Source organism: Belonocnema kinseyi, chromosome 10, assembly GCF_010883055.1.
Source record: "Belonocnema kinseyi isolate 2016_QV_RU_SX_M_011 chromosome 10, B_treatae_v1, whole genome shotgun sequence".
Classification (NCBI taxonomy): Eukaryota; Metazoa; Arthropoda; class Insecta; order Hymenoptera; family Cynipidae; genus Belonocnema; species Belonocnema kinseyi.
Window position 1 is genome coordinate 52,019,732 of NC_046666.1, and position 15,424 is coordinate 52,035,155.

At 25.3% G+C, this 15,424-nt stretch overlaps 1 protein-coding gene across 1 annotated transcript; it reads left to right on the top strand.

The window, feature by feature from the left end:
- The first annotated feature begins 1,200 nt into the window (after positions 1-1,200).
- Positions 1,201-7,644, top strand: LOC117182316 (trypsin-7-like). Its single transcript, XM_033375467.1, has 6 exons — positions 1,201-1,417; positions 2,539-2,621; positions 4,569-4,654; positions 4,863-5,016; positions 5,112-5,225; positions 7,207-7,644. Exons 1-6 carry the CDS (start codon positions 1,354-1,356, stop codon positions 7,510-7,512), a joined length of 807 nt encoding a protein of 268 aa, XP_033231358.1. The 5' UTR covers positions 1,201-1,353; the 3' UTR covers positions 7,513-7,644.
- Positions 7,645-15,424: the final 7,780 nt, after the last annotated feature.

A 15,424-nucleotide genomic window follows, 5' to 3' on the forward strand; every position in this document is an offset into this window, starting at 1 on the left:
GAGTTAGAAATTCATATTTTTTTGTTAGAAAATCTTTGTTGCTTAAAATTTTAACTATTGTGTCGAAATGCCAGATATTTTGACACTTGTGTACATTCTTTTTCAACGTGTTGCTTGTTTTCAATTGATTCGTTTTAATCGAATTTTTGTGGACATCGAACATTTTCAAGGATGAAAAACAACATTTTTCTACGAGGAAAAAACTTCGTTTTTCCGTCTAAATTTAATTATTTGTCAGCGTGACGTGGTGAAAACTAGTATATATAAAACTAGTTGAATATCTTTTTAGTTAGAACGAAAAAAATATTTCAAAACTCAGTTCCGGTTTGTGGAATCATGAGTATTTTTATTTTTACCCTGCTAATCTTCTTTATTTTAATTATCATTCCTAATTCTTTTGGTAAGTAGAATTAATATAATACTACATTAATCACACATTAAAATATCTTACATCCAGATATCGAATATATTCAAGGATTCGAAATTTTACTTTGAAATTGTTGAAACATATGTTATTATGATTATACGCATTTCGAAAAAATTTTGGTTCGTAGCACGGAAAAAGTTTCCTGAACGAGGCAACGTTTTTAGATACGGAACCGGAAGGAAGCATATGTGAAATAAAATGTTTGGAACCTATTTTAGCAAATATGCCAGTTAAACTATAATAAAGATTTGTAAAAAAAATTAATATAGCTTGAAACTAAAATTTTTGCAACATATGTGACAAAAATTAATATTTACATATACCCATAAGTTTGAAATTTTGCATGAATAATAAAAATTAAAAAGGTTTGAACCGAAATTTTTACCAAGGTATGCTCGGAAATTTTTCGTTAAAGCTCTATGTGTATGTCCCCCAAGAATTTGGAACTCACCTCATATTTTCCCTTCAAATTAAAAAATGTACTAAATTTACCTTAAAGCGTGGGGTCAACATTTTATTGCTGAGTGAGTCATTTATTGGGTTGCATAAAACTATTTTCCGCCAAAAAATGTTGGACGTATGTTTTAGAAAAAAAAATACATTATCGTTGATCGTAAAGTTGCAACCTTCAATCTGAAGACAATCTACTACGAATTTGAAATAAAGTTTTAGATGTTTATTTTTTTAAAACGTAAAAAAAAATTTATAGCATAGTAAAAAGGATAAGATACAGTTAAAAGAAATTAAATGAAATTTAAGTTTCATAAAAAACTTCCAGCAGTATGACTTTTTTTGCGTGTCGTACTTATTTCGCGTAGTCGTTGCTCTCATCACTTGCTTTACTTTCCCTTTTTTATTTTTTTATAAGATCTTTTCAGTTGCAGGGCAAATAATATTTCAAAACTTATTTCCGGTTTCGTGGAATCATGAGTATTTTTATTTTTACCCTGCTCATCTTCTTTGCTTTTATTGTCATTCTTAATTCTGTTGGTAAGTAGAATTTTATTATAATAATAAATTAATCATACAATGCAAAAACTTGCATCCAGATATCGACTATATTCAAGAATTCGCATTTCACTTTGCAACAGTTGAAACGTATGTTATTATGATTACACGTATTACGAAAAAATTTTGGTTCGTGGCACGGAAAAAGTTTCCTGAACTAGGCAACATTTTTAGATACGGAAATGGAAAAAACCTATTTTAGCAAAAATGTCAGTTAACCTATGATAAAGATTTGTAAACAAAATTATTACAACTTAAACCAATTTTTTCCCAACATATGTTACAAACATTAATATTTACATGTACCCATAAGTTTCAAATTTTGGAAAAATAATATAAATTAATAAGGTTTGAACCGATATTTTTGCCAGCGTATGCTCGGGAATTTTTCGTTAAAACTCCATGTGTATGTCAACTTTAATCCAAAAATGTATCTTCGATTTTTGTTATTTTCGGTGGAAACTGGACAATTTATAAATTTAAGCGCTTCAAATTTTTTGGTGTAAATCCAAAATTTTCTGGCAGAAAATAATTATAAATACAACCTTATAAATTTTCCACCCCCCCCCCCTCCCCATAATTTGGTACTTGCCTCATATTGTCCCTTAAAACTAAAAAAATTTACCTTAAAAAGTGCTATCAATATTTTATTGCTGAGTGAGTCATTTATTGGGTTGTGTAAAACGTTTCAGATGTTTATTTTTTTAGAACGTAAACAAATTTTAAAGCATAGTAAAAAGGATAAAATACGTTTGAAAAATATTAAATTAAATTTAAGTTTCACGAAAAACTTCAAGCAGTATGACATTTTTGTGCGTGTCGTGCTTATTCCTCGTGGTTGTTCCTCTCATCACTTGCGGTACTTTCCCCTTTTTTTTATTTTTTGATAGTAATTATTTTTTCTAATATCAGAAATGTGTGCATTGAATAATTTAGTATATAAAATCGCAAGAAGAATATAGTGCAGTGTTTTAAACTAGTTCCAAAAAATATGCAACTCTTTGATTGATTTATTTATTAACCTAATAAGGTACAAAGGTTTTTTTAAATTGTGTTTTAGTGATATTTGTGCATTATTTATTATCCTTAATTTTACTCTTTAGAGGTTAGCGTGCATCTGAACATTGGGAACAAAAAAGATATTGTCGGAGGGAACCAGACTGATGTAAAGAAAGTACCTTATATTGTAAGTATTTTTAGTGGCCCTTTCAAACATCCGAAATTTAGTATTCTATTCATTTTTTTATTTATTAATTTATTTAAATACACAGTTTTTTAATTCGGTAGTCAGAATTGCTACACATCAGGCAAATCTGGAAAGTCAGGGAAAGTCACGGAATGTCAGGGAAAACTTGAAATAGTCAGGAAATGTCAGACTTTATACTCTGCCTCATTCCCTCCTCATTAAAAAGTTTACTACTATATGTTTGCCTCATCTATTTTTGTTAGAAATTCTACTGTTTGGTTGAAAATCTAATTATTTTGACCAAAATTCAACTATTTTGTTAAAAATTCTTTTTTTTTAGAAAATTAATTTTCCTAGCTGAAAATTTATCTATTACATTTTTGGCGGGAAATTAATCGACGAGAATTCATCTTTTTGGCTGAAAATTCAACTACTTGGTATAAAGTTGAAACACTCTTTTAAAAATTGATTTGTATCGTTTGAAGCTTAAAATATTATGTTGAAGATTCGTTCTTATTTTGGGTCAAAAATAATTCTTTAAATTGAAAATTTAATTATTCCATGTTGGGTAGCAAATGGGTTGTTTTTATTTAAAAATGCAACTATTATATTTTTAAATAAAAATTCATCTTATTCGGTTGAACGTTCAACTACTTTATTGAAGGTTAATCTTTTGTGTTAAAAATTAATTTTATTGGTTGAAGATTAAGAAATTTGGCTGAAAATTCCTTCTTCTTTTAGTTAAAAAATATTTTTTAACTGAAAGTTTAATAATTCCATTAATTGATAAATAGTGGCCATTTTTAGTTTAAAATAAAACTTTTTGATTGAAACGAACTTTTTTGTTCAAAATTTATTTTTTTTTTTTCATTTAAAGATTTTGTGGAAAATAACTTTTTATTTCGAAACTAATATATTTTCGGCTTGAAATTAAAATTATTTCGTAGAAAATGTTTTTCACTTGAAAATTCTTTTAATTTGGTAGAGAATTTACCGATTTGATTGAAAGTTCACTTTTTAATTAAAAAATCAACATTTTTGTAGAGAATTCGTCTTTCTGTTTTGGTTTTGGTTTAAATATCAGTTTCTGTGGTTGAAATTTTGGTTGAAAATGCAAGTATTTAGTTAAAATTTACACTATTTTGTAGAAAATTCATCTATATGGTGTAAACTACACATATGTGTAAGATGTAAATTCAATTATATGTTTAAAATTTAACTGTTTTGTTGAAATTTTAATTAGTTTGTTAAAAATTAAACTATTTTTTTAAAAACTCATCTTTCACAGTCAAAAATTGAACTATTCGGTTGAAAATTAGTTTTCTTTTGTAGAAAATTCATTAGAAAAATATTCATGTAATTTCTTCAAAATTTAACTGTTTTTGATTAAACTGTATGGTTAATAATGAATTAATATTTTTTGGTTTGATAATTTGACTATCGGCAAAATTTTTTGTGTTGAAAAATCATCTTTCTTGGTGGAAAATTAAGTTGTTTTTTTAAACTTCTTCTTTTTGGGTTTAACAGACTGTGAATGTAGAATTTTCGATAAACTCTGTTTGAAATTTATAAAATGCTAAATGATGGTTGGTATACAGTATATGACTACTAGTATTTAAGATAAATTTAGAGACAATTTTTATCAATAGGAAAGTCAGGCATTTTTTAAATTATAATTTTGTATCAATCCTGAGTATTAATTATACTATTCATATAATTATTTTTCATTTAGAATTTATCGTTACAATTATTAGTTCAGAATTTATAATATTTTCCAATAAAACGTTCAATAATCTACCTACTCTGCTATTGATTACTTTATAATTAAAATTATTTATCTGTTTCTTAAAATTCTTTAAACAATTTATGCAGACATTGAAACAATATAGATAGAGCATTGCGAATTCTAATCAAATTTTGGAAATTCTTAATGTCATGCATTTACAGGCATCTATTACTCATGGCGGAAACTACATATGTGGGGCTGTTATAATAGACCAGTACTGGATCATAACTGCTGAACATTGTCTTGAGTCAGTAAATTAATTATTTTTATAGCTCGATCAGTTTTCGAACGTATAATTATAGTTTGTAAAGTTGATAAAATTATCAATTTTTTGCTCATAAATAGCTTAGCGAACAGACATAATTTTCAAATTGCAAAATATTTCCTTTCGAAAATTGCATATAACGTATTAAAACTAACAAATGAAAGTTTATCATTTTAAATTTACTTAATAGTTTTGAAACTGGATATACGGTACGAACAGGAACTTCCTTTAAAAATTCTGGTGGAGAGGAATACAAAGTTGAAAAATTGATCAAATTTCCACCTAGCAAAAAGATTTCTGGTCAAGAAGACACAGGATACGATGATGATTTTGCTTTACTAAAGGTATACAAAATTAGAGTTCTATTTTTTCATTTATGTTCAAATTTATTTTGTATTTATTTTAATTCAAGTTCTTCATATTATAAAATCAATTTCAGTTAGAAAAACCAATCAATTTGAAAAATACCCAGAAACCTATTCCGTTAGCGAAACCTGGCGATACATTGGAAGTTGGGAGAAAAATTCAGGTTTCAGGATTTGGAGCAACAAATGTATGTTAATTTAAAAAAAATTATTTTTTCGATCAAGACTTTTTAAAATTATTATTAAGAAGTATGATAACATTCTTAATAGCATAATATAAATTATGTTAGTGCAATAAGAGTCTTCTTCAGTAGATAATTTACAGGTGTTTTTAATGATAGATTACCGTGCCCAAATTTACCTATATAAGAACCTGAGATTGGTCCGCGCCTGTGTTAAAAATAATTTTTCCTGCAAAATTTCGAAAATTTGTAAGAATAACAATAAATATCATTAAATTCGGGGTGGCCGTAAATCAAGGAAAAACGAAAAATCAGAGTAAAGTCAGGAATTTTGAGAAAGTTTGGCAACAGTTAAGGAAATTTCTGTAAGATAATTTCTATTATTTGTCTTTAAATATTAATAATAATAATAATAATTTTGGTGTTAAAAATGTTTTGAAATATTTTGTTACAAATTTGTCCTTTTGGTTAAAGATTCATAATTTTAGTTAAAAGTTGATTCTTTGGTTGAAAACTTTTTTTTTTTCGTTTTAAAGTTAATTATTTTAACTGAAGAGCACTGATCTCTTTGATTTGGAAATTCTTTTTTTTTCCTAAAAATTCCATCTTTATTTGTTCAAAATTGATATTGTTGGTTTTAAAATTTAACTGTTTTACAGAAAATTCGTCTTTTGGCCTCAAAGTTCATCAATTTAGTTGAACTTTTATTCTTTCTGGACTAAGAAATCTTTAGTTTTTGAAAATTCATCTCCTTGGTTGAAAATTCGACTATACTTCGTTGACATTTTTTTTTTCGCTTAAAAATTAGTTTTTTCAGTTAAAAAATAAACTACTTGCTTGATAATTTAACTATTGAGTTGAAAATGCAACTTTTTTTGGTTGAAGTTTAATTTTTTCAAATTAAAAATTCGATCATTTGGTTAAAAATTGATCTTTGTAGGTTAAAAATTCAACTAATTGCTTTAAACTTCAACTGTTTTGTTGAAATTTTGAATCTTTCTTTAAAGTTTAACTATTTGGTTTTGAATACAACTTTCTGGGTAAAAAATAATTTGTTGTTAAAAATGTAACTATTCGGTTAAAAGTGCAACTGCTTTAGGTTAAAGTTTATTATTTTTGTTCTTAAATTCGAAATAAGCCAACTATTTTGTTGAATATTTAATTTTTTGTTCAAAATTCAACTGTTTTATTGAACATTCGTCTATTCCATAAATTAATAAACAGGACAGAAAATTCATCTTCTTGGCTTGTGAATGATTTATTTTACTGAAATTCAACTTGCCTTTTAAAAAATTGAATAATTTGGTTGAAATTGTAACTGTTTTCAGTTTCAGTTTAATATATTTTTTGTATGAGAAATATTTTTTTTCTAACTTTGACTTTTTTAATATAAATTTTTTCCGTGGAAATACTTTTGAAAATTAACTATTTAATTGAAAATTACATTATTTTGTAGAACATTCGTCTTTTTGATCAAAAAAACATTATGGGTTAAAAATTTATATTTTTGGTCGAAAATTAAAATAATTTGTTGCAATTTGTCCTACGTTGTTAAAAATTCATTTTATTCGTTAAAGATTTAACTTTTTTTTCAACATTCGTTTTTTTTGTTTGTAGAAAATTTCCTTTGTTTCATTTTTAATTGAAAACTGACCGTTCTTAGTTGAACATTCAACTAATACGTTTTTCGATTATAATTACTCTTTTTTCGTTGAAAGTTCAACCACTTAGTTGAAAGTTGAACTTCTTTGTCCAAAATTCATAATAGGCTAAGGATTAAAATATTTTGTTAAAAATTCTTTCTTCCTTTGACGGAAAAATATTTTTGTTTTAACACACGCACGAAGTGTTTGCTTTTCGAAGTATTTAACCAATCGAAGGTGATGTAGAAAAAATGTCGATAATGGAATCTATTATGAAAAACTATCAAGCCCATATTTTTTTTTCGTAAAGAAATACAATTCAAATTAAGTGATACCTTTTTAAGGAAAATGGAGAGGCTTCGACAGTCCTTAGAACTGCTTTTGTGCCTATAATAGATCAAAATGAATGCAAAAAACTATATTCATACGATCCTCCATCTGATCGATCATTTTGTGCTGGATACGTAAAATCTGGAGGAATTGATAGTTGTTTCGGTGACTCTGGTGGTCCAGCAGTTCTGGATGGAAAACTGGTAGGAATTGTTATCGGCGGTGCTGGATGTGCCAGACCTGGTTCTCCTGGTGTCTACATGAGAGTATCAGCTTTCAATAGCTGGGTAGCACAGACTACTGGCCTTTCTAACATTTAAACGAAATCTACATTTATTTCAAATTCAATTAATGGTTCATGTTTAAATTTTTATCTTGTCTGGTTATATTCTTAACGATTTAATGTATTTTGAGAAAAAATGAATAAATGCAGAATATACCTTCCCAAATAATATACAGTTTAATTAATAAATCGTAAATTAACCACTTTTTATTATATAGCAATCTACACTCCGCTCTTATTATTTTAGGATCTGGAAGAAAGTAAAATGTATGATAATTTTTCGATGGATTGGAATTTTGCAATGGGAACATTTTGAAACCGGCCAATCGAATTTTTTAAAAATTGTATTCAGAAGAACAAGAATATCTGAAATAAATCTCTTTCCCTGTCCACCTAGATAATTTATTGATAACTAATCACAAAATAAGTCCTTTCCCAATCCAACTATTGTATTTGTTAATATACAAATATAAAAAACGTTTTTTTACGATCCAGCTCTTGCATTTATTTCTAATTAATCGCAATATTTATAAACCATTTTTTTAGGTTGAAGATTCAATTCCTTGTTTTATAGTTGAACTATCTTCTTAAAAGTTAATTTTTTTAGTTGAATATTTATAATTGTAGTTAAGAATTCGTTTTTTTCATTGAAAATTACTTTTTTAACTAAAAATTTAACTCTTTTGTTTTAAATTCAACTGTTTTGTGGGAAATTATTTTTTTGATTTGAAAATTTTAACAGTTTGGTAGAAGATTAAACTTTATTGTACAGAAATATTTATTTAACTGCAAAAATAATTTTCCTAAATGATAATTAAAGCATTCAAGTTATAGTTGAAGAGCATTAAAATTATATAAAAATTTAAATTAAAAATCATTGAATACAAATATAAAACATCGAATTGTTAGAAAATTACCAATTATTCTTAAATAAATGGTTTTTAGGATGAAGATTCAAATCCTTGTATTAAAGTTGAATTACTTTCTTAAAAGTTGACGCTTTTTATTTAGCTTTTATAATTTTAGTTAAGAATTCGTTTTTTTATTGAAAAATAATTTTTCTAACTGAAAATTTAACTCTTATGTTGTAAATTCAACTGTTTTGTAGAAAAATCGTCTTTTTGGCTTGAAAATTTAACAATTTGGTAAAAAATTCAATAATTTGGTACAAGATTAAACATTTGTATGAAAAAATATTTCTATCTTTGGAAGATAAAACTCCTAAATGATAATGTGGCGATTCAATTCGTGGTTAAAGAAAATTGTAATTAGTTAAAAATTTAAATTAAAAACATTGAATTTGTTAAAAAAATTACAAATTGTTCTTAAACAAATGGTTTTTAGGGTGAAGATTGAACTTCTTGTTTTAAAATTGTACTAACTTCTTAAAAGTTAATTGGTTTGGTTGGATATTTATAATTTTAGTTAAGAATTCGTTTTTTTTTTTGTTAAAAATTATTTTTTTTAACTGCGAATTTAACTCTCCAATAATTGAACGATTTAATTTTTGATTAAAGATCATTATAATTATTTCAGAATTTTAATTTAAAACATTGAATGCAAATATAAAACATTAAATTTGTTTTTAAATTACCAATTTTTCTTAAAAAATGGTTTTCAGGTTGAAGATTTAACTTCTTGTTTTAAAGTTGAACTATCTTCTCCAAAGATAACTTTTTTGGTTGACTATTTATCATTTCAGTTAAGAATTGGTTTTTTTATTGTTTTTGTTAAAATTGATTTTTTTATCTGAAAATGTAACGATTTTTTATTAAATTCAACTGATTTGCAGAAAATTAACTTTTTTTTGAAAGTTTAACTGTCTTGTAGAAAATTCTTCTTTATGGTTTAAAAATTTAACTATTTGGTACAAGATTGAACTTTTTTGTAACAAAATTATTTATTTCATTGAAAGATTTTTTTTTACACCATTAAGCCATTTCCCTTTCGGGGTAGGCGAGATAATTCTCCTAAATGATAATTTAGTGATTCAATTTTTAGGTAAACAGCATTATAATTTTTTCTAAACTTAAATTAAAACATTGAAAACAAATATATACCATTGAATTTGTTTAAAAAATTAACAACTGTTCTTAAACAAATGGTTTTTAGGTCGAAGATTGAACTCCTCGTTTTAAAAATGAAATTTCTTAAAAGTTAATTTCTTAAGTTAAATATTTATAATTTTAGTTAAGAATTCGATCTTTTTTGTTGAAAATTCTTCTTTCTTTAAACTAAGAATTTAACTCTTTTGTTTTAAATTCTACTGATTAGTTAAAAATTCAACTGCTTTGAAGAAAATTTTTCTTTTTGGCATAATTTTAGTTGAGAATTGATTTTTTGTGTTTAAATTAATCTTTTAACTAAAAATGTAACTCTTTTATTTTAAATTCAACTTATTGGTTAAAAATGATCTTTTTTGTTGAAACTTCAACTATTTTGTATAAAATTCGTCTTTTTGTCTCGAAAATTTAACAATTCTGCAGAAAATTTAATCATTTCGTATAAGATTAAACTTCTTTTTGTAAAAAATTATTTGTTTTGTTTAAAGTTAATTCTCCTAAATAAAAATATAACGATTCAATTGTTGGGTGAAGAGCATTAAAATTATATAAAAATCTAAATTACCAAAGAATTAATACAAATATACAGCATTAAATTTGTCAAAAATTATCAACTGCTTATAAACAACTGGTTTTTATGTTGAAGATTCAACTTCTTGTTTTAAAGTTGAACTATAACCTTCTGAAAAGTAGATAATTTAACTATTTTGTACCAGATTAAACTTTTGTGTCTAAAATTATTTATTTGATTGGAAGTTAATTTTCATAAATGGAAATTTAATAAATGAATTTTTGTTTCCAAAGCATTAAAATTAGTTTTAAAAAAATTATTTGTAGTATATTAAAATATGGGTATTTTATCAAATAAAAAATGAGATTTTAAATATAATTGTCGTCGATGGCAATCCTGGAGACTTCTGAATGATAAACACCGGATGAAGAGTCTACTTCCGACAATCTATTACGTATGTGACATGAAATTTTAGATACAATTATATGATGATAAAAATATAGCACACGTATAAATAAATTTCGTTTCGCAAAAAACTTTCATCAGTCATGACTGATTTTCTGTGCGTGCCGATCTTTCTCATTGTTTCTTTCATAAATTTCTGTACTTTGCCTATATTTATTTTTCCTTTGATAGTCAATATTTAAACAATTATGATTAATGTGTGAATGAAATAATTTAGAACATAAAATAGCGAAGAAAACGATCAAATAAGTTTAAAAAAAAATGAAGCTAAATTTTAGTTTCACAGAAAACATCCAGTAGTCATGACTTTTCTGTATGTGCCAACCTTATTTCTCTTGGTCGTTCCTCTCAGCACTTCCGGTACGTTTTCCTTTTTTGATTCATTGATAGTAAATATTTAAGAAATTACCATAAATGTCTAAATTGAATAATTTAGTGTCGAAAATCGCAAAGAAAATATATTTCAGGGTCAAAAAATCAGTTTCATTAAAAAGGGATGACTGAACAATCCCGAAAAATCAAATTCCCGAATGCGAAAATTGTCGAATAATACGATTCCCAAACTTATAAAATTTCCGGAATCTAAAAATTTCAAATTCGAAAATTCCTAAATAATAAAATTCCTCACAATTTATGATATTACCGATTTTAATAAATAATATTTATTTATAAAAAATAAGAAAATTTTAATATATTCATCAAAGAACTTTTTTTCAGAATTTTAAAGTTTCAAATTTTACATTTCGGGATTTTTCAGTCGTTTCATTAAAAAAATATGCAACTCTTTTATTTATTTATCAGCCTAATAAAGTTCTTAATTTTTTAAATTATTATTCCCTGAGATTTGTGCATTATTTTTTATCGTTAATTTTACTCTTTAGAACCACACGAGGATCACTTAGTCAAATATATTATCGGAGGAAATAAGACTGATGTAAATCATGTTCCTTATCTCGTAAGTATTTTTAGAAGTCTTTTCAAACATCTGGTATTAACATTTAATGCACTTTTTTATTAATTTAAACAGTTTTCTAATTCAGTAGTCAGGATTGCTACAGGTCAGGGAAAATTATGGAATGTCAGGGAAAACTTGAAAGAGACAGGGAATTTCCGACTTCATACTCTTTATTCCATTTTTTTTTCTTTTTTCAAAAGAATTCCTCTTTTCTCTCTGGTTTCTAAAAAAAACTTCCCCCTTTTCTCGGACAAGAATTTCCATATATTTTTGGTTGATAGATAATTTTTTCGCTCAGAATTCATCTATATTAGTTGAAAATTCCTTATATTGGTTGAAAGTACAATTATTGTGTTAAAAATTCAACTATTTTTCTAAAAAGTTACTTGGTTGAAATTTGAACTACTTTGATAAAAATTCATTTTATTTGTTAAAAACTTAACTTTTTTCTTGACTTTTTTTTCACTTTCTTAGCTGAAAATTTAACTATTCCATTTTTGGCTGATAATTGATCGTTTTTAGCCGAAAATTCATCTATAATACATTTTTCGATGATAATTCATCACTTTTCAGGTTAAAAGTTGAACTACTTTGTTTAAAAATTGAATTTATTGATTGAAGATTGAAATATTTTGTTGCAAAATAATGTGTTTAACGTAAAATTTGATTTTTACTTTTCGGTTGAAAATTGATCGTTTTTACTTAAAAATACTAATATTTTAGGGAAAAGATATTTTTTGTTAAAAAATTTATATTTTCGGTTTGGAAATTCAATTGTTTTTGGTAGAATAATTAAGTATTTGTTTGAAAATTAACTTCTTGGTTCAAAATTAACATTTTTGAAGAGAATTCGTCTTTTTTGTTTTAAAAAATCATCTCTTTTGGTAAAAATTTGAACGTTTAATGTTAACAATACATCTGTTAAGAAAAGTTAATCTCTTTTAGTTGAAATTTCAACTACATATTACATTTTTTGTCGATAATTATTTGGATAGAAAATTCGTCTTTTTGAAAGAAAAGTTAATGTATTCTTGGGTGAAAATTCATATTTTTTGTCAAAAATTAAACTAATTTATTGAATTTTGAACTACGTTATTAAAAGTTAATTTTATAGTTTAAATATAATTGGGCTAAACATTGTTTAAATATACTTTTTTGTTTGAAAATTCGTTTTTTTTTTGTTTTTTGTTTTAGGAAATTTTCTTTATTTCATTTCATAGGTTTACGATTGAAGTATTTTGTTGAAAATTTCTTCTTCTTTTGGTTGAAAAATATTAATTTTTACCTGAAAAATTAAATATTCTATTTTTGGTAGAAAATTGGTTCATTTTAGTTAAAAATTTAACAGTTTGATTGAAAAGAACTTTTTTGCTAAATTCATATTTTCGGGTTGAAAATTAAATTTAACTGGTTAAAAATTCAAACTATTTTAACGAAAATTCGTTTCTTTTTGTTAAAATTTCAACTGTATAGTTTAAAATGCAACAGTTTTTGGTTAAATTTTAAACGTTTTTGCTGACAAATTCGATCATTTAGTTGAATTTTTTTTCTTTCTTAATTGAAAAATCTTTATTTGTTGAAAATTGATCTCTTTGGTTGAAAATTTGACTATTTTGTTGAAAATCAGTTGTTTTTTTTGTTTTTTACAAATTTAACTATTTGTAGATTCATGTATTTGGTTGAAAAATTGTCTTTTTAGGTAGAAAATAAATCTGCTTGGTTCAAAATTCGCCTTTTTTGTTTTAAAATTCATCTATTTTGGGAGAAATTGCATCTTTTTTTGGTTAAAATATCAACTTTCACATTTTTTTTCGGGCAAAATGTATCGTCTTGTTGAAAGTTGAACTATTTGTTTAAAAATGCACCTGCTTTGGGTTCAAGTTTTTATTATTTTTTTGTATTTCATCATTTGGTTAGAAATCTGTCGCTGTAGGTTGAACGTTCAAATATTTGTTAAAAATTCACCTATATATTGATGAAAACGCGTCCCTGTTTGGTTAATAATAAATTAATATTGCTTTGGTTTAAAAATTTGACGATTGGTCAGGGAAAATGCAGGAAATTTTGTAATTTTGTAGCAATCTTGAGTATTAATTATACTATTTTATATAATTATTTCTTATTTAGAAATTATCTTTACAATTATTACTCCAGAATTTAGATTGTTTTCCATTAAAACATTTAATAATACCTACTCTTGATGATTCATTACTTCATAACGCAATGTTTTTAACTATTACTTAAAACTTTTCAAACAATGGATTTAATGATTTGAACAATATGGAATGTGCAGTTTAAATTCTAATAAAATTTTACAAATTATTAATGTCATGCAATTTACAGGCGATTATTTGTTAGGACGGAAACTACCAAAGTGGGCGCCTATAATAGACCAGTACTGGCTCATAACAGCTGCACAATGTGTTCAAGAGTCAGTAAATTAATTAGTTTTATAGCAAGATCGTTATTCGAATTTATAACTTTAGTTTATAAAATTGATAAAATTATAAATTTTGTTGCTTCGTAAAGTCACCAAATAGCTTAGCGTACAGACATTATTTTCTACATACAAAATAATTCCTTTCGGAAATAGTATTTAACGTGTTAATACTAATAAACGAAAGTGTAAATAAAAAATAAAGTTATGTTATAAATAGTTATGAAGAATTTAAATTCGTTTTTACAATTAATATTTTTCTTGGTAGGCTTCAAACGGATATACGGTACGAATGGGAACTTCTTATAAAAATTCTGGTGGAGAGGAACACAGAATTCTCAAAGTGATAAAATATCCACCTAGCAAAAAGAGCTCTAGTCAAGATGACATAGGGTACAACGATGATATTGCTTTACTAAAGGTATCAGAAATTAGAAGTCTATTTTTTTGCATTTATTTTTGAATTTATTTTCGAATTAAAAAAAAATTTTTTTAAACAAGTTCTTCATGAAATAATATCAATTTCAGTTAGAAAAACCAATCATTTTGAAAAAGAATCAGAAACCTATACCGTTAGCAAAATCTGGCGATGATTTGGAAATTGGCAGAAAAATGCAGGTTTCAGGATTTGGCGTTACAAATGTATGTTTATTTAAAAAAATTATTTCTCTGTTACTCATTTTTTATAATCATGAAGAAGCATGATAAAATTCTTAGTATCACAATATAAATTATTTCAGTACAAGCAGAATCTTCTTGATCAGTAAATAATTACGGACGCTTTTAATGATAGATTACATTGCCAAAATGTACCGTCTGCACTAAAAATCATTTTCTCCGTAAAATTTCGAAATTCGTTAGCTTAGAAAAAATAGGTTTTTATTAGGGTGGCCGTAGGTCAGGAAAAATGGAGAAATCAGAGAAAAGTCTATTATTTATTTAAATAAGTGCCAATGATAATAAATGATTCAATTTTGATTTTTCATTTGGAGTTATTTTATTGTTTTCTAATATATTATAAGTTTAAAACGTTATATGATTATGATTCTGCTCTTTGAATATTAATCGTCAGGGAAAATGAAAAAAAATTTGTTCAATTGTTTTGGTAGAAAATTACCTTTCTGTTAAAAATTTGTATTTTGGTTTTGAAAATTCAACTATTTGGTTGAAAATTCTTTTTTTTTTTGTTTGTTTAAAAATGCAATTTCTCTCGTCGAAATTTCATCTTTCTATGCTAAAAATGCGGTTGCCTGGTTGAGGATTCAAATATTTTGTTAAAAATTTTTTTTTGCAATAATTTTTTTTTCAAACTGTTTTTTTTAGTTATAAAACCCTCTTTTTTGGTAGATAACTAATTTTTTTTTGGTTTGAATATTCTTCCTTTTTTTTTAAATCGATCTTTTTTTTTGTTGTAATTAACAAAAACTATGGTGTTCGAAGGAAATAGTGAGAAAACGCTATGCAATATTTTATTAAATGATGAGAGAATTGAACAAGTTGATAAGTTCGTATACCTTG

What these genes read in the sequence shown, in the direction of transcription:
- LOC117182316 (XM_033375467.1), top strand. Translation starts at nt 1,354, where the DNA reads ATGAGTATTTTTATTTTTACCCTGCTCATCTTCTTTGCTTTTATTGTC. An exon ending in TGTCATTCTTAATTCTGTTG is followed by an intron (nt 1,418 to 2,538) that starts GTAAGTAGAATT and finishes TTTACTCTTTAG; the next exon opens with AGGTTAGCGTGCATCTGAAC. An exon ending in ACTGCTGAACATTGTCTTGA is followed by an intron (nt 4,655 to 4,862) that starts GTCAGTAAATTA and finishes TTTACTTAATAG; the next exon opens with TTTTGAAACTGGATATACGG.